The sequence below is a fragment of the Ambystoma mexicanum genome, chromosome 2p (assembly GCF_040938575.1).
Source record: "Ambystoma mexicanum isolate Mex_15411 chromosome 2p, UKY_AmexF1_1, whole genome shotgun sequence".
Taxonomy (NCBI): Eukaryota; Metazoa; Chordata; class Amphibia; order Caudata; family Ambystomatidae; genus Ambystoma; species Ambystoma mexicanum.
Genome location: NC_090923.1, coordinates 100,780,202 through 100,804,053, shown reverse-complemented (window position 1 = coordinate 100,804,053; position 23,852 = coordinate 100,780,202). Strand labels below are relative to the sequence as shown.

Sequence of the window (23,852 nt, the reverse complement as noted above, 5' to 3'; positions counted from 1 at the left end):
GAGAATTTTATTCTGCAAGTCTGAAAAATCAAAAAGGTTGGTGAGGGAACACCCTACACACGGTAAAAGGAAAGGCCCTCACTGGTGAAATACAACCCAAAAAGATTAATTGTATCAATATAACAAATACCCAGATACAAAATATATGGGCGTAAAGGCTAATTCTTTCACCAATATCCTGGTTGAAAAGACAGGAACTGGCATTAGATCCGCTATGGTCAGTTGTATAGGAGAGTGGCATACACAGGCACGTGAAGGGAGGCATGTGTACCGAAAATTCCAAAGTTCTACCAAGGATTCTAAAGTTCTAAAATCTATTGCTCAATGGTGTAGCATATTTACAGCAGTTTAGTGACTTTGCCTGCTGCAGGAACAGGGTCCCTAACAAGTTAGGAAGAAGGCAGAGCATTTGGAGTGAAGTGTAAGACTCTTCATGGTAACCTGTGATTGTGTTTTAAGACAATCTTTATTTTGTAGGTTACATGTTTATATGATAAATAAATGATTAAAAAAAAGAATAACTACAACTGAGAGCCCGTACCCTTACCTGGTTGGCAGACACAACTGTAGCTCTGCCAGTTATCCATGCATGAGCTGTTGGGATGGCAGGGGCTGGAATCGCAAGGGCTGGCAACAACACATCCCATCGTGACATTCTGGCTGATGCTGGGCTTCGGTAATGTAATCCCTGTTGGTGTATCACCCAGTCGCACCCCCTAAAATAGAAATCCAAAAAAACACAAATAAGAAATCAAATGGTGAACTCCAAAAGCTGGGCCTCAAGCTTCAGGTTCTGAAAGTCTAGATGGTCAGAGATTAAATTATCTGGAGGGCTGTCAAAATCCCACCACATGAAAAGCAGTGTTATCCAATCATGGGCTTGTAGACTTCTAATAAATTCTGCCCTTCCCAGAACTCCAGATAGACTTGCCGGAAAGTATGGCTAGCCACTCTCCTGCAGGGTGCCCTGCCACCCATTGTGCACCTCTCTACCTCCAGAACCCTTCAATTGAAAGTATTGGTGGCTTCTTCCTTGTATGGTGCCCTTAATTACAACCTAAACCTGAAGTGCCAGTAACGGCCCCCACCGCAACAGTAGAACAAGCTTCTCAGCGGTATGCTGTCCTCTATGCCAATCAGCACTTCCTGGCCTGTATTAGCCTTCCCTAAGAACAGCATAGTTAGCCTCTTCCCTCTAAGATACCCCCCATCACGCACAGCAGCTTCCTGGTCTCTGGCAAGCTTGCCACTACACATTATCCATATACTCCATCAGTATGCAGTTATACATGCCATACTGCACCACTTCGGCTCCCAACAGCATTTCCTCTGATCAGCATGGTTAATCTCTCACCTCTATGTATCCCTCCATGCCATGCTGAACCACTTCAGCTCCCAGCCACATTTCCTCATATCTCTCACCTCTATGCATCCCTCCCGGTATGGTTAATCTCTCACCTCTTTGCATCCCTCCATGCCATGCTGCACCAACTCGGCTCCTAGCAGCATTTCCTCTTATCAGCATGGTTAATCTCTCACGTCTATGCATCCCTCACGGCATGGTTAATCTCTCACCTCTATGCATCCCGCCAGACCATGCTACAACACCCCATCTCCCAGCAGCCTTTCCTCTGATCAGCAAGGTTAATATCTCACGCGTATGCAGCCCTCCATGCCATATTGCACCACCCCGGCTCACAGCAGCCTTTCCTCTGATCAGCGTGGTTAATCTCTCACCTGTATGCAGCCCTCCATGCCATGTTGCACCACCCCAGCTTCCATCAGGCCTCCGACAAGCAGGTGTTTCACTTTCAGGCCATGTAGCTCATTTCCAACAACCACAGTGTCCTGCAGGAGGAAAAGACAAAAAGGAGTAAATGTAAGAGTTCCCGGCGAAGACGCCCAGAAGGCTCAGTTTAAAGTCCCTGCTAGGAGCACCCATATCTCTCCTCTTCCATATATGCTATATTACATACCCTATAATTTAAATGTCTCATCTTAAATGAGGAGATAAAGGGTCCCTGTCATTTTCATGCCACCTACTAGAGCTTTTTCTGGTTTTCATATTCTTAAATTGGCCGCAGTACAACTAAGTACAACTAATAATTTTCTAGGAGAAGGTACCTCTTAGGGTGGCTGAATGCTTGTAGTAATATATAAATTGGTTGCCTGACTGAATCCTCACCCAAAAGGTTTTTAGTGTAATCCTTTTATTCAAATAGCACTTCTGTCTAATGGTCCAATTTTAGAAAATATATTTTCTACGGTGAGGGTGCAGCTAGGATAAGAACCTCTGTCCTCAACATCTGATGACGTGATCCATTCATCAGGTCTACTTTTGCCAGTGACCGTGCATCATCAGTTGAGCAGTTTCCCACCTCTGAATTTCAACACCCCCACGAGAATTGGTTTAACATGAATACATTGAATATGAAATATCAGATGGAGAAAAAATTGAAAGTTATTTTATTGAGAATAACTTTCGGTTTTGTCTCCCCCAGACATTTCTTGCAACCGGCTTCCATCAACCCCCTTACTTTCCTTCCGGCGGCACCCATCCCTCTGCGATGCCAGTTCCCTTCACGCACTTATTTTTCAACTTTGCTTGTCCCCCACTTTCCTTTTAGGGAAGCGGGGGACACCCCCGCAATCCCCAAAGGTCGATCACAAAGGGAGCGAAGCACGACCCCGCAACTCCTGCTCCGCTTGATCGACATTTTTGGAATTCGTTTTTGCCGTAATCTGCATTTTCTTCCATTCGATGATTTTTCTGACGGTTTGTCCGGATACCTTTTTATTTCTTATACCAAGTTGCGATGGCCGTTAGCTGCATTCTGTAAAGCGCACTCAATGGCAGCATAGAACAAGGCACGGCGAAGGGAAAAACATGTTTCTCACCATAGTAACTCTTCAGGTGGTCTTTGGTCCCCCTTCCTTCAGACTAATGGGTGGCCACAACACTACAAGACAGCCCTAAAAGAGTACTGGAGACACCAATAGACTAAAATAATAGATGTTGGCTCATGGTCACACCTTCGCCTGCTTGGCAATCTCTGCTGCAAAAACACTGACCTGGTAAAATCCATAATCCAGGTTGACAGTGATGATGTAGCGGGTCTCGCGTCCACTGCGCACATCCCGCAGCTCCAACTGAAGGTCGTGCCACTTTCCGTCATTCACAACCATCTGATCAAGGTGGAGAGTGTTGGTGCGGCTGCTGCCCCTATTCACTGAGAAGGAAAGCACACCAGAGACCAGCTGTGGGGAGAAGTGGTAAAAGAGAAGACTTGCTTCAGGAAATACCGTTCAAAGCCACGCTCGGAACATTAGACTGTGCAAAGAGGCTGACTATGCGCAAAAGAAAAGCCTTCCACCACACTGCAATACATCACACACACTGACACACATCAATAAACCTACATAAAATCGGAACATCAATTAACTTAGGTCAGGATTTACATCATGCAATCACTGAAAGTGCCTTCAAAGATTTCTTGTGTAATGTGAAGAGTGGCCTGCAAGGAGCTGAATCCATTTAACTGAATTAACTTTAGGGCCTGGCGATGTTACCTCAATTGAAGTTGACTCTGTGCCATGGTGCTCTGACCTACCAGATGGAAGCAAACAAGCTCATCATGTGGATACATATACGACAAAGGTGCTTTGTGGGTAGGACCATCGAGAAGTGGAGATGCAAAGTATTTCAGGCAGGGTCTCGAAGCGTAAGATTATTTAGCTTTATATCCTGACAAGACCAACTCCAAAAAGGCAGACGTTGCCGGCCACCTAGGGTACCGCGAGCATGGGGCCACCAATTGGACTTAATAGCGAAAATTGTTGCCAAACTGTAGGTGACGGGTGCCAAAATCTCACTGCGGCCTGGACCGTAACAACAAAAAAAACTAGAACCAATCACGTAGTCAAGATAAAAAAACGATCTGCAAATAACCTTTGCACATTTATACAAGATCTAAACCACTGCAGGCCGGATTATCAGAACTCCCAAGGAGCAGATCTGCCCTGTGTACGGCAATCAAGCACACGCCTGCCTGCATAGCCAGCAATGACTTCAATGAAACGCCAGCTTACACATCAATATGACTATAATAGTCTACAAGGATGATCACTGTAACATTCCGAGATAGTGAGCAGCATAACTCAGCCTCTGATGGGGTATATGTTCTGTGCACAGCAAAGATGTCATGTGCCTAGGAATCAATGTGTGTATAATGCACCAAATGGCAAAACAAATAGGTTTAGTTGTGTTCCGAAACATCTAGAAGTCCCTTTCATGTGATTTGACCCTTACCCCATATCTAACTCAATTCAAGTGAGAGCTCGCTTCGGCTTCAGGAAGTATCATACCAATGAATCCTGATGATCCTATATCATCAATGTCATGTTAAAGAGTACATGCTTGCTGCACATTCTTAAGTACATGATGGATAAAAGATTGCTTAAGTATATACTCTCACACAATTGAGGGGTCTCCCACATTACACGAATGCATTTGTAATCTTAGGACTTGCAGGACACTGATGACCACAATTACATTAAACGATCATGTGTAATAATATGAGGCAAATATCAAATGATATAACAGATTAAACTAAATCTATATATGCAATCTTTTCTTTTACTAAGCCACCTGTACCCCAGTGTAGATGATACAATATATGGCAAGAATCAGACTCAATGCTGACGGTCCAGAATGATGTTTAAAATGCCAAAAGCAGGAGATAGATCTCAGAAGGATTTGTCGTGGAACTGTATGCTAAAATCATGCTAAAATACTGAAGCAGTGTTTAAAGAAATTGTGTTATATGAAGTGCTACCAGGTACACATGTACCAGTCCTGGTGCAAGGTGTAGGAATCCTATAGTCCACATGCATGGTGAGAGAATGCTCATGGAATATCATTCTCTAGATGCAGGACTCAGGAAGATTCTGGTCTACATGCAGGGTGAAGGAATGCTCTTGGAATAACATTCTCTAGATGCAGGACTAAGGAAGATTCTGGTCTACATGCAGTGCGAAGGAATGTTCATGGAATATCATTCTCTAGATGCAGGACTAAGGAAGATTCTGGTCTACATGCAGGACGAAGGAATGCTTTTGGAATATTATACTCTAGATGCAGGACTAATGAAGATTCTGGTCTATTTGTAGGGCGAAGGAATATGAATGGAATGTTATACTCTAGATGTAGGACTAAGGAATATTCTGGTCTTCATGCGGGCGAAATAAAGATCATGGGATGCTATACTCTTGATGGAGGACAAAGACCATTCTGGTCTACATGCAGGGTGAAAGAACGTACATGGAATGTTATACTCACAATGCAAGACTGGGAAATATTCTGATCTACATGCACGGTATGGAATGCTCATGGAATGGTATACTCTCGATGGAGGACAAAGGGAGATTCTGGTCTACATACAGGGGGCGAAGGAATGTACATGGAATGTTATACCCTTGATACAGGACAAAGGAAGATTCTGGTCTCCACAGAGGGTGAAGGAATGTACATGGAATGTTATACTCTCGATGCAGGACAATGGAAGATTCTGGTATACATACAGGGCAAAGGAATGTAAATGGAATGTTATACTCTCGCTGCAGGACAAGGGACGATGTTAGTCGACATGCAGTGCAAAGGAATGTGCATGGAATGTTATACCCTCCATGCAGGATAGGGGAAGATTCTGGTCTACATGCAGAATGATGGAATGTTATATTCCCGATTCAGGACAAGGGAAGGTTCTGGTCTACATGTAGGGCGAAGGAATGTACATGGTATGTTATACCCTTGTGCAGGACAAGGGTACATTCTCGTCTACATGCAGGGTGAAGGAATGTATATGGAATGTTATACCCTCGATGCAGAACAAGGGAAGATTCTGGTCTACATGCAGGATCATGGAATGTTATATCCTCGATGCAGAATAAGGGAAGATGCTGGTCTACATGCAAAGCAAAAGGAATGTGCATGGAATGTTATACCCTCCATGCAGGACAGGGGAAGATTCTGGTCTACATGCAGAATGATGGAATGTTATATCCCGATGCAGGACAAGGGAAGGTTCTGGTCTACATGTAGGGCGAAGGAATGTACATGGTATGTTATACCCTTGTGCAGGACAAGGGAACATTCTCGTCTACATGCAGGGTGAAGGAATGTATATGGAATGTTATACCCTCGATGCAGAACAAGGGAAGATTCTGGTCTACATGCAGGATCATGGAATGTTATATCCTCGATGCAGGATAAGGGAAGATGCTGGTCTACATGCAAAGCAAAAGGAATGTACATGAAATGTTATACCCTCAAACCAGGACATTCTGGTCTACATGGAGGGGATGAAGGAATGTACATGGAATGTAAAACCCTTGATACAAGACAAAGGAAGATTCTGGTCTACATGCAGGGCGAAGGAATGTACATGGAATGTTATACCCTCCATGCAGGACAAAGGAAGATTCTGGTCTGCATGCAGGATGATGGAATGTTATATTCCCGATGCAGGGACAAGGGAAGATTCTGGCCTATATGTAGGGCGAAGGAATGTTATATCCTTGATGCAGGACAAGGGAAGATTCTGGCCTATATGTAGGGCGAAGGAATGTTATACCCTCAATGCAGGGCAAGGGAAGATTCTGGTCTACTTGCAGGGTGAAGGACTGTATAAGGAATGTTATACCCTCGATGAAGGACAAGGGAACATTCTGGTCTAAGTGCAGGGCAATGGAATGCACATGTAATGCTACACCCTTGATGCAGGACAAGGGAAGATGTGTGTCTACATGCAGGGCGAAGGAATGTATATGGAATGTTATACCCTTGAAGCAGGACAAGGGAAGATTCTGGCCTACATGCAGGACAATGGAATGTGCATGGAATGTTATACCCTCGATGCAGGACACAGGACGATTGTGGGAAGATTCTGGCCTACCTGCAGGACAATGGAAAGTACATGTAATGTTATACCCTCGATGCGGGACAAGGGAAGATTTCTTTATAAACTAAAAACGAAATGCTATCTGCTAGCTTCATGTGTGGTGTGCTTTCCTGAAAATATATGTGCACTGTTGTAATACGCATGGCAAAACATTCTATTCCAAAGCTATTTCTACAACGATTTTTGAACGTAAACAATCAATAAAATGAAAACAAAAATGCCCATGGCTTTGAAGCTGCCCACGGGGATCTTTTGGGTATCTTTCGCTTCTGGGTCTGACTGGCGGTGCAGTACCTGGCAGAGTATGGTGGTGTATTGACCAGCGTGGGCCTGCAGCAGCACACCTCCTGGCTGCCGGGTCCTGAATGCCAATCCCAGGAACCAAGGGACAGAGATCTTCACCTCGTTCTTGAAATCCCAGGAAAGGATGCTGTTGCCACGGAAACGGTGCGGATGGAGCATTGCTGGAAAGCAAAGGAAAGTGGCATTGTTGGCGATTACCTGCATTCTGACAAACAGCAGAATAAAAAGGAGAGAGAAAAGCAGCCTTGGAGACGGCAGCTGCTGCTGCGACCCCTACGCCACTGTCAAGCTGGAAAGCTTGGAACGCCTTTACTCGTGAAGTTACTTAGCATCTGTATCTTTCATAGATTCTCATGTTTTAAATACATTTCCTGAAGCCTAATGAACCAGCCCATCATGTTGACTAGCACATTTCTAGACATATGGGGAATTTATTGCTCTATCTACAACCTTTTTGATTTCATTGTTGCAGATCCACTGCTGTGGCATTTAACAGATTATTTCGAAAATAAAATGTCGAATCACAAAATACCAACATTTTTAGTTGTTTACCCCATTTTACCGCATTTGTATGCGGGGGGGGACACCCCCTGCAGCCTCCTTCCTGATACCCCTCTACCTTTTTTATTAACTTAACCTACCCCAACCAACATATATAGAGTCAAATGAGGTTAGCGAAATCTGGTATTTTGGGCTGTGAATTTTTGTATCCTTTATTTTGGTATGATCCCCTTTTAACAGACAGGCCTAGGATTTATAATTTCATTTGTAAGGAAGTATGTCCTTTTTTATTACTTCATTGATTCATGAGTTCTCACTCGTTTACTGTGGTGTTAACACCCGCTCCGGCGTGCTGGATCTGGTGTTATCAGCCCGGAGCCCGAGTTAAAGGCCAGAGCGGAGCGACGGCCTTTAAAGATGGTCCCCGGGCCGATAGCACCTGATCCGGCATGCCTGAGCGGGTGTTAAGGTCATTAGCACCCCCGGTTACCAAAGCGGTAACCCCGGGTGCTAAAAAAAAGTATTTTCAGTCATTGAACGCGACGCCTCGCGCATCCCGTTCAATGACTGAAAATACAGTCTTAAGATGGCCGCCATGGAAAGGGCAGGCGGGGCTAGGAACAGAGCCCCTCTTCCATGTCCATGGTGGCAGTCTGGAGCAGAGGGGAAGGTGCAGCAGCCGATATAAGTAAAACAAAAATAAAGAAAAATAAGGGGACAGACGGTGGGGGAAGATGGCAGCCTGGGGGAGCCGGCCTCAGGTGGGTTGAAACTCAGGCTCTCTAGTGGTTCAAGCCTGCATTTCTAGCTACCTGATCGGCTGTTCCTGTGAGCGCCCAGGTAATATTCAAGACCTTATTTCTTGCACAGAAAGGCCTTTATGGAAGTGCCCTCACTTACGCCTGGGTAAACATTAGTGGCTTCGCGTGAGCGCCCAGGTAATATTCAAGACCTTATTTCTTGCACAGAAAGGCCTTTATGGAAGTGCCCTCATTTACGCCTGGGTAAACATTAGTGGCTTCCCGTGAGCGCCCAGGTAATATTCAAGACCTTATTTCTTGCACAGAAAGGCCTTTATGGAAGTGCCCTCACTTACGCCTGGGTAAACAGTGGCTTCCCGTGAGCGCCCAGGTAATATTCAAGACCTTATTTCTTGCACAGAAAGGCCTTTATGGAAGTGCCCTCACTTACGCCTGGGTAAACAGTGGCTTCCCGTGAGCGCCCAGGTAATATTCAAGACCTTATTTCTTGCACAGAAAGGCCTTTATGGAAGTGCCCTCACTTACGCCTGGGTAAACATTAGTGGCTTCCCGTGAGCGCCCAGGTAATATTCAAGACCTTATTTCTTGCACAGAAAGGCCTTTATGGAAGTGCCCTCACTTACGCCTGGGTAAACATTAGTGGCTTCCCGTGAGCGCCCAGGTAATATTCAAGACCTTATTTCTTGCACAGAAAGGCCTTTATGGAAGTGCCCTCACTTACGCCTGGGTAAACATTAGTGGCTTACCGTGAGCGCCCAGGTAATATTCAAGACCTTATTTCTTGCACAGAAAGGCCTTTATGGAAGTGCCCTCACTTACGCCTGGGTAAACATTAGTGGCTTCCCGTGAGCGCCCAGGTAATATTCAAGACCTTATTTCTTGCACAGAAAGGCCTTTATGGAAGTGCCCTCACTTACGCCTGGGTAAACATTAGTGGCTTACCGTGAGCGCCCAGGTAATATTCAAGACCTTATTTCTTGCACAGAAAGGCCTTTATGGAAGTGCCCTCACTTACGCCTGGGTAAACATTAGTGGCTTCCCGTGAGCGCCCAGGTAATATTCAAGACCTTATTTCTTGCACAGAAAGGCCTTTATGGAAGTGCCCTCACATACGCCTGGGTAAACATTAGTGGCTTCGCGTGAGCGCCCAGGTAATATTCAAGACCTTATTTCTTGCACAGAAAGGCCTTTATGGAAGTGCCCTCACTTATGCCTGGGTAAACATTAGTTGGAAGTGCCCTCACTTATGCCTGGGTAAACATTAGTGGCTTCCCGTGAGAGCCCAGGTAATATAGAAGTAAACATCAGTGGCAATCCCCTCCAAATGACCATGGCTTTCACTGGGCACCCCTAGTTTCTGAGCACAGCTATAGTACTGTGACACCCCTTCTTCGCCCGTTCGCAAAGAAAATAACTTCGTTTGTACTGGAAACACCTAAGGACATGCCCATTCGAGCGTATCCAACCTGCACTTAACCAACTTTTCCCTCTGCCTACAGACTGCCGTAACACTTGCCTTTATCAACGCATTTTCATGATATGACCCCTTTTCAGCCATCTTGTTTTGTTCCCCTTTCTCCATTCGGTATGCGCACCCCAAGGGTTACTTTGTAGTGGGCCCAACCCCAGCTAGGGAAGACTAACAGAATGGACTTCCGAGATGCACAGCAGCACGGCTCCAGTATAAAAAGGCCCTTGGTTGCCTGAACAGATCTCGTCTGGTCTTGGAGATCAATCAACAGAAGATCTTAGTTCCTAGGACTCATGGATTATCCATGTGCCAAGTCTACTTACCATGCCTGCAGTCTTTGCCGCCAAACCCCAGGGGGCACTCACATGTGAAGGTCCCCCAGGTAACCGAGCAGGATCCGCCATTCTTGCAAGGGTTGGAATCACAAAAGGAATGCTTAGCATGACACCCTGGGGGAAATAGAAAGAAGCAGATAAGCAAAGGAGGAGCATTTCCATATATGCACTGGCATACATGCACAGCCAGTCAGCCTTTTATGCATGTTTAGCCACACTCCACATGATGACCCTCTTCAAGACACGTGTTGCTTTCTTTCATAATAGATAGTACCATACCTTGACACATAGTCACACTGCTGGGCAAGGATGGCCACTGTGATGTTACAACCACACATTTGGACACATTCCTCCACAAATGACCCCACTCATACCTGCTGCCACATCTCTGGATTTGCAAGGTCACACTTCTAGACAAGGTCATACATATGTTATACATCTACAAAATACTGACACACTTTTAGAGAGATACGACAACACTCCTGGACAAATCGTGTAGTGCTCATGGTGCTTTTCAACATGTCTTTGGGATTAAAGGGCGAATCGTGCATTACCATAACTAAGGCACGTGCACACAGCAACTACAGATACAACAATGACATTGATCAAGAACACCAATAGGTTCCATTCACATTGCCCGAAATGACCATAAACAGAAGACTTACATTCACAGCTCTATCGTGCCATTACACTGCATTGTAAATTGCATATAAAGCTAATTTGCTCAGGAGTTCCAAACAGTTGCAGTTATTGAATCCTGCTTTTGATACACAAGTCGCAAAGGTTTGTATTTCCCCCTTTAGAGACCCCACTATGCAAGGTCAGAAAGACATTCAGACTGCGCCTGCTCAAGAAAAGCACCCGTTCTTGTCGTGTCCCTGGGGGACTCCAGTACCTGCAGATGTTCCATTGTTTGCGATGTAGGAGGCCAGGTCAATCTTCTTGCTGTCGATGTACAGGTCCCTCATGCACCCCACAAACTCCTTGTGTGCCACTGGGAAGTTCTCGGGCAGGTTGGGCACACCGCCAAGAAGGAGAGGGCCTGTAAGGTCCAGAGACCTAAAACAAGAGGAAAACTAGCTATGTGTTCAGTTACAGTGCCAGAAATATCCAAAACTCGCCCACATTGCAGACTCGAAATCCGCCGTTGCAAAGAGGAAAGGACCAGAAAACGGGACTATGGAAGCTCCTCACTGTCCGCATCAGCTTGTCTCGGCCCCGTGCTCCTATGGTTCCGAAAAGAACTCAAGACCCACCTCTTCAAGGAGTCTCTCCTCCTTAACACCTAGGCCATCACGTCACCCAATGCGCCAACTGACTCGCTAGACGCCTCCCGTCTCTCTCCTCCCCACCACCCGTTACAACTGGTGCCTAACCCCGGTGTATATCTGTTCTGTCGTTACCAACGAAAGCGCTGTTATGCATCTGTAATGTGTACACTTCTGTAAAGCGCTCCGTTGCTTCTCGAAGCTACGTCTGCACTCAATAAACACAATAATAATAATAATAATAATAATAATACGTGTTTGATACTCCATTACAGCTTGTACGTATGCATGTATGTATGCATGGGGTATGTGACGTACATACCTAGCGGGGCGCAATGGAGCAGTGTACATAGGGGGTGCAGTCAGGGGGTTACAAGCATGAGTGGAGGAGTAGTAGAGGAGCTGAGATGGATGGAAGCAGCAGGGGAAGAGGGGGGAATCCAGAGGGTGAGAATTAGCTTGGAATCAGTCAGATGTATGTGTATAAACAGCATCAATCAATAAGTTAATCATGGCCTGGGGAAGGGATTCAGCGCTATACACGAAGCCTACATAAATACATACAATATATATCTTTTTAAGCAGAGCAGAAGATGAAAGACAGAATGAAAATATATGGAAAAGACTAAACACATGAATTTGTCAAGAACATAAATTTTCTGGTATCTGTGTTGCCCTCATTGTATCACAAGGCTGAAAATGGCCACAAGGCTTTTCACATTAAGCGCTTTGCAAACATAGATCGCATTTGTTTCTTTGCCCTTCAAACTGAGCAAAGCCAACCGCAATACCCGGTTATGCGGTTTCCGCTCTGCTAGTCGCCCCTTACTTCCATGGTGTTCTATCTGTGCCACTGTGCGTATAGCACACGTGGTACTCTCTTATTGGGAGTTAGCCAGAGCCTCTGCAGTGGAGTCTGCAAATATTCTTTCCCTAAGTCCACAATATGTCGGCAGAAGGTGTATCGCCATCGCTGTGCCTATGTAACCGGGAGATCTGAGCTTACATCCAAGACCCAGCCTACACACAGATTCAGTACAGACACTGACCACCCTAATCTAGTATACCTCCATGAATGCCGCAGCACATACACATATCAGAGTAGACGCACTGGCAGGCAGTGGCCAGTCTATGGCACTATCTAGGTGCATGTTAAGGGGAATCGGCCTCCAGATAGACAGACTGAATGTAGCTGGTTGTTATTGTGCTTCGCGCTATTGCTGATTTGCTTCGGTCTGTTTGCGGACATGTTAGATCATGGGCTGGCAAGCATGCTCTAGTCCAGGGGTCTGCAAACTTTGGCTCTCCAGATGTTTTGGACTACAACTTCCAGCATCCCTAGCCAACATTGTCAATGGTGAGGGATCATGGGAGTTGTAGTCCCAAACATCTGGAGAGCCACATGTTGCAGACCCCTGCTCTAGTCGATTGATCTGACAATGTAAGAATTGTGTCACAGAGAGGGCTTATGGATATGCTAAGGGAATTCTGTCGCCATTCTAGTGTGCCTGAACAGACAGTAGGGTTTCAAGATACTCATACTTTTGTGTGTACACTGCACAGTACTGGTCTATGATAGCTCAGTGGCAACGTGCTCGCCTTGGAACCAAGAGGACACGAATCGGCACAGGTTCAATCCCCGGGTCCGCGCTTAGAAACCCCTGGGTATTAAGCTCGTTATAAATATCCGGTAACAGCGCCTCGATCCCCCCTCCCCCCCAGCTGTGTGAGCGCTTTAAAAATGCAAAATAAATAAAATAAAGTGTTGACTTCTAGTCGCTTTCCAGGACTGCCAGCTAGTCTTAGTCTACATGCCAACCTTCGCATGGAGGCCGGGTAGTCCAAATCTGCACATCTATGAAAGTTTGGAATAAAATGTCTAATCTTTGCATCCAATCATTTGAGGCTTTTAGAATGCATCCCTAGGACATGTATTGCCTCTAGGACACGTGCGGGCCGAATCAATGAGAATTGGAGATGTGTTCAAGTGCACATGATGAAGATAATGCATTGCACATTAACCACAATAAGTGAGTGAGTTTTATGCTTCCAGATGTAAGGACAGATAAGGCTGTCGGTCCAGCCCAGCCTGGACTGGACCAGATCATTAGATCATATTTGATGTGAATGTTAGTTCACCTCAAATGAACAGATGTTGCTGCCTATTGGGAAATGTAAGCACAAATCAGAACAGTGACTATGTAGCTCCTTACTAGCTTATCATGACTACCCGGAATATTCCTTCTCCGGCCACTTGTGTTGAGGACAGAATGGGATTCTTCAGACACTTACCATAATACAGGAATGACTTCAGCACGTTCAAAATATTGTTAGTCTATACAGTACTTGCTGTGGAATATAGGTACAAATGTGGACATTCCATTACATCCAGAATACCTGTATTCGCTTTGCACCATCATAGGGCCATACACGCTCCAAGGACTATCGGTACAAATGTGGACATTCCATTACATCCAGAATACCTGTATTCGCTTTGCACCATCATAGGGCCATACACGCTCCAACATATTATGCTCACTAGGCCTTAGTTGAGCCTTCCATAAGATTTGTTAGTGCCCACTCACTTCTTGGAGCTGGACTGGACACCCTCCGCTGCACACGAGTAGTTTGTGATCTCTCTGGCAAACTGCAGTGCCACGGGCATGTCGCAGTCATCCACCGCCAGGATGGCAACCTTCTCCTTGGATGGTCCTTGGGCAGCTCCCATGGATCCGAGCTTGGGCTGGAACATAGAAAGCCATACACAATGAGCCTGAGTATTCCCTTAAGAAAAAAAAGACAGAGCACGCTGCACAGCAGGAACAAACAGGAAGGTGGAGGTCCTTAGACTACATGTTAATCAAATCACACCGCATACATTAATACCCATACAATAACGAGATCATTGAGGAACTTCCTAAATGCCCCAAGAACATTGTCTTGATCCTTCCGAATTGGGACTAGACAGGTTTCTCGTACTGTTCTTTGCAGACAACGCAATCATTCTGTCTACAACCCCAGTGCGATTAAAGCATAGTCTGTCTGTCGTTATCAATAAATGCAAGGAATTACAATTGGTCGTTAACACCGATAAAACAAAAGCTATGATGTATGAGCACAGGTTAATATAAAAACACAAACTTAATATTTTAATTGATGGTAATGTCCTGGAGCAGGTCAGTATATATGATTAGTACCCGGCGAGAGACAATCTGAATGCAACAAGCATTCTGATTGGCTCTCGCCAAGTCCCTACCCGGCCGGGAATCCCTCTGTCGGGATTCCACGGCCTTTGTCCCAGGCGGGGGGCGTGGCAATCCCTCAGCTAATGAGGAGGCTCGAAGCAGGGCCATCCCCGCTCCGAGCCTCCCCGCGGCTGAGAGGCTGCCTTCGCCCCCCGCCGGGGACTCGGGTAAGTCTTTTTTTTTTTTTTTAAATTCCCTTCCTCCCCCCCAACTTACCTTCTTGGTCCTGCGTCCCCGTCGGGGGACGAGGGAAGCCTCCAGCTGTGTGGAGACTCGGAGCGGGGCCATCCCCGCTCTGCGCCTCCACACGGCTGGGGACTTCCCTCGTCCCCCGCCAGGGACGCAGGTACGTTTTTTTCCCCCCTCTTCCCCTGTCCCACTCCCGCCCTCCCAACCCCACTTACCTTCTTTTTGATCCTTTTTCGGGAGCGGACGCGCTGGGAACACTAGAGTTCCCAGCGCCTCCGCTCCCGATGGCCGCCATGGAAAGGGAAAACGGACTCCGTTTTCCCTTTCCATGGCGGCGGCCATTTTCTTGGTCGTTTCTTTTTTCTGTCCCGAAACGCTGCAGCGTTTTGGGACAGAAAAAAATGCTTTTAGTGCCCCGGTCACGCAAATAATGCGGGCCGGGGTACTAATAGCTTCGCTCGGGGCCTTACCTATGGGCCCCGGGGCATTACCTGAGTCGGTAATGCCCCTGCCGCTCGGGTTCTATTGCTTACTTAGATGCGCATTCGATTATCTGATAAACTCCTTTGGCCCCACCAGCAACTTTAAGCCACAGTGACCCTAGATAAGTATAGCGGGGTAATTCGATGCTTTTTCCACAGCCATGGTAGAGGAGCTGTTACCCAGGCTTTGCATCTTAACAGAATGCAGCCCTTGTCTGCTGCACTCTACGGAGCGGAGCTCTGGGGTCATTGCAAGGCATTGTCTCTCCGTGTAATGCAGAATAACTTTCTGAGAGCATTGTTAACAGCCTTCCAGTGCACCCTTGGATAGCCTTCGCTGGGAATGCAATCTTCACCCAATTCCCTGAGGTTCCCAACACTAAACCACTGTATTGGGTACGGATCTGGACCACTCCTGAACCGGAGAAATGCAGAGCCACTCCTGAAAGTCTGCTTAATACGATTGAATCTGGCTCCTTACACTGGTTTAAGTGTGTCCGCTTGGAGCTCATGAATCTGGGGTTGTCAGCTTTCTGGGCCCATCCTGAAGGAATGACTCCAGGATCTAAACTGGTGGTCAAAGGGGCCTGTACTGGCGCAATGATTCACTCTATGAAGCAGGCCTGTCTGAATGTAAGCACTGGGTGATTGTAGCTTGAAACTAAACCAGTATTGTGATTTGAACAATACATAGACAAGATAACACAGAGCTATTCTCGAGCTCTCTTTATCCATTTGCGTGCAGACACATTGAAACTGACCCTATTTACAGCCAAATGGAAGTCCTCCAACAATCGCCGGTGCCTGGATTGTGGGGCTGCACAGGAGTCTATCACCCATTGTCTTCTATTCTGTGTGGGCTATAATGATCTGAGGGCCTCGTATTTAATTCAGTATTTAGATTGAAAAATATTGAGAGCACTGGCCATGCAGTGGACTTCTCTAAAAATGCTTATGATCTGAATGCACTCTTTTTTGTTTCTATATTTGTGCACAGGGCATGGCTGAAAAGAATCAAATGAATGTGTACTTGTATTTTATTTGTATTTTATAAAGCGCCTTAAACCAAGGCACTGTACAAAGGATCAAACACGTTACAATAAAAATAAGTAATTAAAAGAATTCAGAAAACAATCAATCAGGGATTTTGCAGCAGATGAGACTTCAACGACCCACAGAATAATGAACAGACAGAAATAGAGCAGAGAGAGTAATGCAGACCATTCCAGTAAAGAGGAGCAAGAAGCTCAAAAGAGCAAAAACAACACTGGGCACAAGGAGGACGAGGAGCTAACAGTGAAAAAATGGGAAGAAGAGCGACGAGAGCGGTAAGGAGTATAGAAAGATATCAAGGCAGTAAGATAACTTGTTCTCTTCTGATACTGCTAAGGTCACATTTATGTTATCATAGCTGTCTGGGGAAGCAGCAAGTTGGTCAGGGCTGTTGGTCAAACAAAGAGATCAGGCTTTGCAGAATTTTAGACTTTTTAAGGAGGAATCTAGTAGGTTACTTGATAAACGTCAGGTGTCTTTGCAGGTGGATGGAGAGTTGCTTGATTTCAAACAGGGCAACCGAGATCTAGTAAGTTATATTACACAGTTCAAAACCTTATTGGTAGAAAGTCACTGGCCAGAAGAGAAGAGAGCTTCTCTATTCTACAGATGGTTGAGAGAGGAACTAAATAATGCTTTATCGGGGGTGGTTAATAGACCCATTTCCTGTGAGGCACTTATGGATTTGGTGGTGCAGTTAGACTTTCGCCAAAATGAAAGGAGATTGGAGCGTAGGAGGGGTTTTGGACAAAGTAAACCTATTTCTAGAACAGATAGACCACCATTTTGGTTGGAGGGGGCAAGCAAGGATTTTAAGTCTAAGAGTTCGGAATCCTCAGGAAGAGTAAGAGGGCCTCTTTCTAATGAAGAGAAGGAGAGACGACGTACCAATAATCTCTGTCTCTATTGTGGAAGGAGTGGTCATTTCCTGGGAAATTGCCCTTACACCCCGAAAAGAGTTAAATCATCAGAAAACAAGATACATCAAGTTGCCAACACTCTTCAGGCGGCAGTACCACATATTACCATTAATGTATCCTTATTTTTTTTAGAAGAAATTGGTGGGAAGTGGTCCTGTGGTAATTGATTCAGTGGCCACTGGAGATTTCATGGACTGGGGGTGGCAAGGAGCTTAGGCATTCCATTGGTGAAGGTTTTGATTGAACAGGTTAGTTCAGTGAATGGTTCAGAATTAACCTCTGGACCTATAACGCTTCAGGCTTCGCTTTGTTAATCATAATGGCAGGAAATCATTGTTTCTCACCACAATTAAAGATTATTCTGGGTATGCCTTGGCTTACTTTTCATAACCCTTTGATTGATAGGGGAAGACGCGTGATAGATTTAACTTCAGAATTTTGTAAGGAGCCTTGTTTTAAGGTCCAACCTATGACTAGTCCTCGGATTCAAGAAGATTCAATTGGTAAAAGGTTGGGGGAGGTTGGCGCTCTTTTTCATTCTAACACTATTGGGGCAGTTGTGGGGGAGTTACCTGAATGTTACAAGGAATACAGCGATATTTTTGATGAAGCAGCAGCATGTGGGCTTCCTCCACATAGACCTTTTGATTGTAAAATTGAGTTGGAACCAGGTGCCAATTTACCTTGTAGTAGGGATTATGCTCTCACTGAGAAGGAGAACGACTATCTGAAGTAAGTTTTTTGAAAGACATACAAGACTCTTGAACAGATGGAAGAGTGGGTTCGACAGGATCGGTCAGAAGAATCAAGGCTGGATTACCGTATCTTGACAGCAGACTATATTTACCCTGAGAGAAGCTTTGTGAAAGAGCCTTATTAGATTGTCAAGAATCTAAGTTGTCTGGGCATCCAGGGTTTAAAAAGGCGTCCGAGTTAGTCAGGAGAGACTTTTGGTGGGATACTATGAGGGTAGAGAATTTGAATTTTGTTAAAACTTGTGAGGTTTGTCTCAGGCTAAGTCTCAAGCCTGAGTAAACCTTCTGGTCTTCTAGAACCTCTTCCCATTCAACCTCGTCCCTGGCATACAACTGCTATGGACTTCATTGTAAATCTTCCTAAAGACCAAGGTTGTTCAGTTATTCTTGCAGTGGTGGATTTACTTACTAAGGAGGGACATTGTATCCCAATAAAAGGGGAGTATTAGCTGAAAGATTGGCACAAAGGTTCTCTCAGAATATTGTCAAGTTGCATGGTGTCAAGGGTTTTGACCCATGTTGTATCAATAGACTGGGTAGATGTGGGGATGAGCTGTCGCCGCCCATTATTCTATCCCAGGACAAACTATATCAATAGACTGGGTGGATGTGGGGATGAGCTATCGCCGCCCACATTCACGCCAGAATAGGAGAATTGCGCAGTTGGCACAAGACCACTCTAAAGATACAACCTTCTTGTGGGGGGTTCCACATCACCACTCTACTGTAAGGATGCCATCAAAACAATGTTAAGCAAGGGTCCTATACTGTCAAGCAAAAGACCATTCTATTGAAATGCAGTAATCAAGACAACTCAAAAATGGATGCAGTACCGACAAATTCCTCAAGGTGGCGCTAGCGGTCTAAACTCTGACAGGGAAACTGTATTTAGGAGTTGCAAGAGGGGCAGGGACTTCAAAGCGTGTTGGTTAATAGGAAACCTTAGCTACCTGCTGTTCCCAGAGGCCAAGAGGCTGGGAAACCTTAACACCTCAGAGATTCACACACCAGGAGGCAGGATATCACATGACCCTGTTGATTGATTGAGGAGAGACTTCCAGGCAGCCTGCTGGAGCCCACACAAAAGGCTCTTTCTGTTGAATGGGGTATGTTAATTTTGAGTGTTTCCTGTCAACGGCCCTCTGCCAGCAAGGAGAGACATGTGATCACTGACCCACCCAGACTCCTGGAGGCGGACCCAAACACTTTGGGGAGTTGAATTGCAACAAATATATAGTTCATAGAAACAGTGATAACTTATTGCAACCAAATGACAGGAATGTGCAACTTTGAGAGTCTTAGTTTGAAAAATGCCCTCACAATTTGAGTCCAAACTCCAATTTGTACCATGTTCTGGGGCAAAACCCCGCTAATTATGAGTATTGTAGACAATGGGTTTAAGCTAGAGACATGGAAAGTTACTGGGATATATGTGGAAGGGAAATGTACCTTTGTATAATTTTTGATGAAAAACCAATGTTGCAAAACCCACTAAAATCGAAAATAAGTTGCCATTTTTGAATGCAAGCTCCTAGAAACGCCAGAGTCGGGACAGGGACTATCTTTAGTAATATATGATGTGTGTATGTGATGTCAAACAACTGTGTACCTGGGAAATATGTATTTGGATCAGGAATAGATTTGTGTGCACATTGACCAGGGGAGTGTCATTTCTGCAGGTCATAAAAATGACATCACTCTGACACACTATCCCTTCCCAAATCAGGGACCAAAGAATCTATTGACCTATCAAATCAAGAGAGGGGCAGGCTTAGGGATGCTAGCCTCTCCACCCACTTTTTAAAACACATAAAAAGAGACTGCTGGGACAGGTAGAGACATTCAATTCCATTTTCTGCGGGACGCTCTGCCGGGAGATTCCAGACTTCACATCCATCAATCTTCAAAGACCAGAACTTTACTTCAGAACTTAAAGCAAGGGCCTAAATCCACAAACTGAGAACTCTTCTCAACAGGCCTCAGCATTCTTAAAGTCATTTGCAAACTATTCCACAGCCGGGCGAGCTGTCTGAATTCTTTTGCCAAGAACAATTGCCAGAGACCAGACCAGAGATCCAGAGAACCACAGGCCGCTGTATCCAGAGAGCTAACCCAGACGCTGTGAGCAGAACCGCCCAGTCCAGTCCAGTCGACCAGATCCGTGACGAGGCCCATTCATTTCAAAATTAGGAGTGAGTATCCGCCATAACTGTGCAGAACCCAATCTCTTAGTTAAAATAATCTAATCCAAACTATTTTAACCTAGTTAGAACAGCCTCCTAGAAATCGTGTCATCTGTCATATGTATAGCTGCACAACTGTCACCTGTCAATTCTGCAGCTGCAAGCTGTCACCTGTCATTTTAAGTTTTACTTTAAATCCGAAAATCTACCATTATTAAATGGTCCGTATCTCTGGAACCGTTTGGGCTAGGAACGAAATTTTCATCTGAAAGCTTAGAATCTAGGCTTTCCAACGAACCTAGAACCGACTTCCTACTCACTATACATTTTCCGCAATCGCGAGACACGCACTCGCGAAATTTACCGCAATTTGCGATTTGGCCCGATTTCTTCATCTGTAGAAATCAGCAGCTTTTTGCTTCTCTTTGCTAAAATTCGTTTGCAATCTGCTAATCATTCATAGAGTATTGTTAAAGAGAGCCTGAACTAATATAAAGTAGCCATCACCTACCCTGAACCTCTAGAGGGAATTAAAAGCAATTTTAGCACCTTTTCACTTCCTTGCAAACCACATTAAAGTAATTCGCCTGTGTTTAAAACTCATCCCTGTTTTCCCTAAGCTTGCTGGGAGAACTGGAACTGTGTATTGCATTATAAAGTGTGATTTGTTGGGATTCTTGAAGACTGTGTGCTCTCCTTCCATTTCTTGTATTGCATAGGGGGGAGTGAATTGTCAAAAGAAAAAGTGATCATATTACCTTTTGCTAAAATCATAACAAGTTATTTCTGTACTGCATTTTATTCCACCTTGCGTTTCCTTGAACCATATAAAGCATTCTTTCCCACCTTATTCTTCTGTTCCTATTCATAAGTTACCTCTTGCTGACTACTGCTGATATTCACAAGTGTAATATCCATTATCAATTTATTTATAGAAGTGTGAAATATATATATATTGTTTACATTTTCAAATAAACCTTTTAATTTGCAAAACAAACCTACTTCTTGGCTCAGTGGGGTCAGGGGGATTCTAAGAGGGGGGTGTTATACAAGGGTTGTCATCCAGAGTACTGAACTGGATATACAAATACATCAATAAGGGCTTTCCTCAGCATCCCAGACTAGGCATTGACTTAGATGTAGTGTTGATTGAATATCGCTTCCAATGGGTTACCTAGTCAAGGGGATCTCTGATAGAGAGTCCCAGTTTATAGCTAAATTATGGAGATCTTTCTGCAAAAGTTTGACGGTGGAGGAGAGGTTAACATCTGGATAACATGTAACGTGTAAATCAGGAGTTGGAAAAATATCTAAGGTGTTATTGACAGGGTGGGGACAGTTGGGTGGACCTTATTTGGGTAGCTGAGTTTGCTTACAACAATTCCATGTAAGATTCTACCTCCATGTCTCAATTTTTCTGTAGCCGAGGTTTTCATCCTCGCTTTCTCATGGAACAGGTTGATGAGGAAATGAGTAGCCCTGCAGTTGAGATTAGATTACAGGCTATGAAAGAAAATCTGGAGAAGGCAGTTAAGGCACTTCAAGTGAATAAGGCTACTTATAAATGATTCGCTGATGCAAAACGAAAAGCAAGTCCAGTTTTTCAAGTTGGGGATAAGGTCTGGTTGTCCACAAAAAACTTGAGAATTAAGGGACGGAACAAATTTAGCCCATGTTTTGTTGGACTTTTTTGATGTTTAATCTGTGATCAACCCTGTTGCTTTTAGACGTACATTACCCACAAATCTTAAAGTCCATCTTACCTTTCGTGTTAGTCAATTGAAACCGTTCCTTGATGATACAAGATTAGGCATTCCTCCTAGTCCTCTTTTGGTTGACGATCAAGGATAGGAGTTTGAGGTCAGGACGATTTTGTATTCTAGGAGGAGTAAGGGAAGATTACAGTACTTAATCGATTGGAAGGGTTTTGGACCTGAAGAACGTGCCTCTGAAGTTGCTAATGATGTTCACGCTCCTATTTTGGTTTCCAGATTTCACAGAAAAAATCCTTTGAAACCTGGTCCCGGGGGGAGGTCTTGGAGAGGGGGTACCGTCAGGTCCCTGGGAGAATAGACATTATATTATTACCTGTTTCATGCTTATTATTACATGTTTGGTGCTTGAATGTACGTTCTGTGAGTTTGTTATGTTTAATTTTGTGCTGTTAGAAGAGTAGTTTCCTGGAGTGGTTTGGGCCTTAACTATAGTGTTCAGAGTTCTGGTAGGCGCCCAAGCCAAGATGGAGGTAATGAACAGGAGGCCGGATTGGGTGAAGGGAAAACAAAGGACTGATTCTAGCATTCTAAACTTCCTTTCATTTGAGATTCCATGTAAGTAGGTCATGTTTTAGTTTGCTCCTGAAGTTTGGGCCTAGGTGTCAAGAGAAAATCATTTTGGTTTCTTGAAGAAAGAAAGTATATGTCAAGCTTCATTTTGAGAAGAAATCTTTGAGAAGATAAGAAGAGAACAAGTTTATTTCTGCTCTTCAACTCTTCAATCAATAAGCTAAGCACTGCTTGTTCGACGTTTACTGAAACTGTTGTTTTTATGACTATATTTTTTCCCTTGGAATACTCCTGGGAAGCATGACTAGCTTCTAAGGGGTTAATGGTTTTTTGACTATCTGACTGTGGTTGCGCGTGAGTGCCCGCGTGTGTTTTTGGGGCTCAGATTTTGTTCGGATGTATTGTTACAGTCTGTTTGCTTACCTTGGCAGACGCTTCTTCCTGCGCTACTCCGGTGACTAGAAGAGGAACAGCAGCTGCGTCGCGTACCGCTGATCTCTACAGTGGCGTTGAGTTTTGGGTCACGTACTTCACTGTTATGACGATCTTCATGAGGTGAAGTTGGGATGTTCCATGCGGATTCCCATTCCTCTTAAAGGTAAGTGTTGCGCTTTTCTTTTTCCGGTGTGTTTTTTCCAATCTGTGTTTTTTCGGTCCCTGTTTGCGCGGAGACTGCGCTTGTATCATAGACTTTGACTGCGCGTCATTTTCCTGAAGTGAGCTTTCCTTTTCTAAAGCATTTTAGTGCGCGGCGACTGAACTTTTCATAACAGCTGCAGTAACGTTCACGGCCACTCAGCAGATTTACCAGGTTAAAGGCACAGTGTGCTAAATGACTAAAGCAAATGCAATAACGTCTAGCTGCCACAAAGAGCATATCATTTCTTAAAGGCACAGTGTGTATGGAAATAGTAGTTCACACTTTATGGAACATTCTCTTCAATATAAGTCAAGTTTATTCTTCCCCAGTTATACAAAGAAGGGGGAACATTGTTTCAAAGTGTTTGTTGACAATATGTGCAAAGAGAAGAACTCTTTTGGTTTGTGACTCAGTGTGAGCTAAAAACGGCATATTGCCTCTGATCTACAAAGACACAATACTTCAAGTGCTTGTAGACGTTTTTGTGATAAATATTATAAAA

General features: G+C 44.7%; 1 protein-coding gene across 3 annotated transcripts in view; it reads right to left on the bottom strand.

Annotated features, from left to right (window-relative positions):
- CELSR3 (cadherin EGF LAG seven-pass G-type receptor 3) overlaps positions 1-23,852 on the bottom strand; it is a 968,624-nt gene that overhangs the window by 309,955 nt on the left and 634,817 nt on the right. For all 3 annotated transcript variants that reach the window (XM_069643335.1, XM_069643336.1, XM_069643337.1), the window contains exons 6-12: positions 14,184-14,341; positions 11,226-11,389; positions 10,319-10,444; positions 7,254-7,423; positions 3,073-3,258; positions 1,738-1,848; positions 548-716 (exon numbers count right to left, since the gene is read on the bottom strand). In XM_069643335.1, the coding sequence (XP_069499436.1) occupies positions 548-716; positions 1,738-1,848; positions 3,073-3,258; positions 7,254-7,423; positions 10,319-10,444; positions 11,226-11,389; positions 14,184-14,341 (1,084 nt within the window). The remainder of the gene's footprint in view (positions 1-547; positions 717-1,737; positions 1,849-3,072; positions 3,259-7,253; positions 7,424-10,318; positions 10,445-11,225; positions 11,390-14,183; positions 14,342-23,852) is intronic.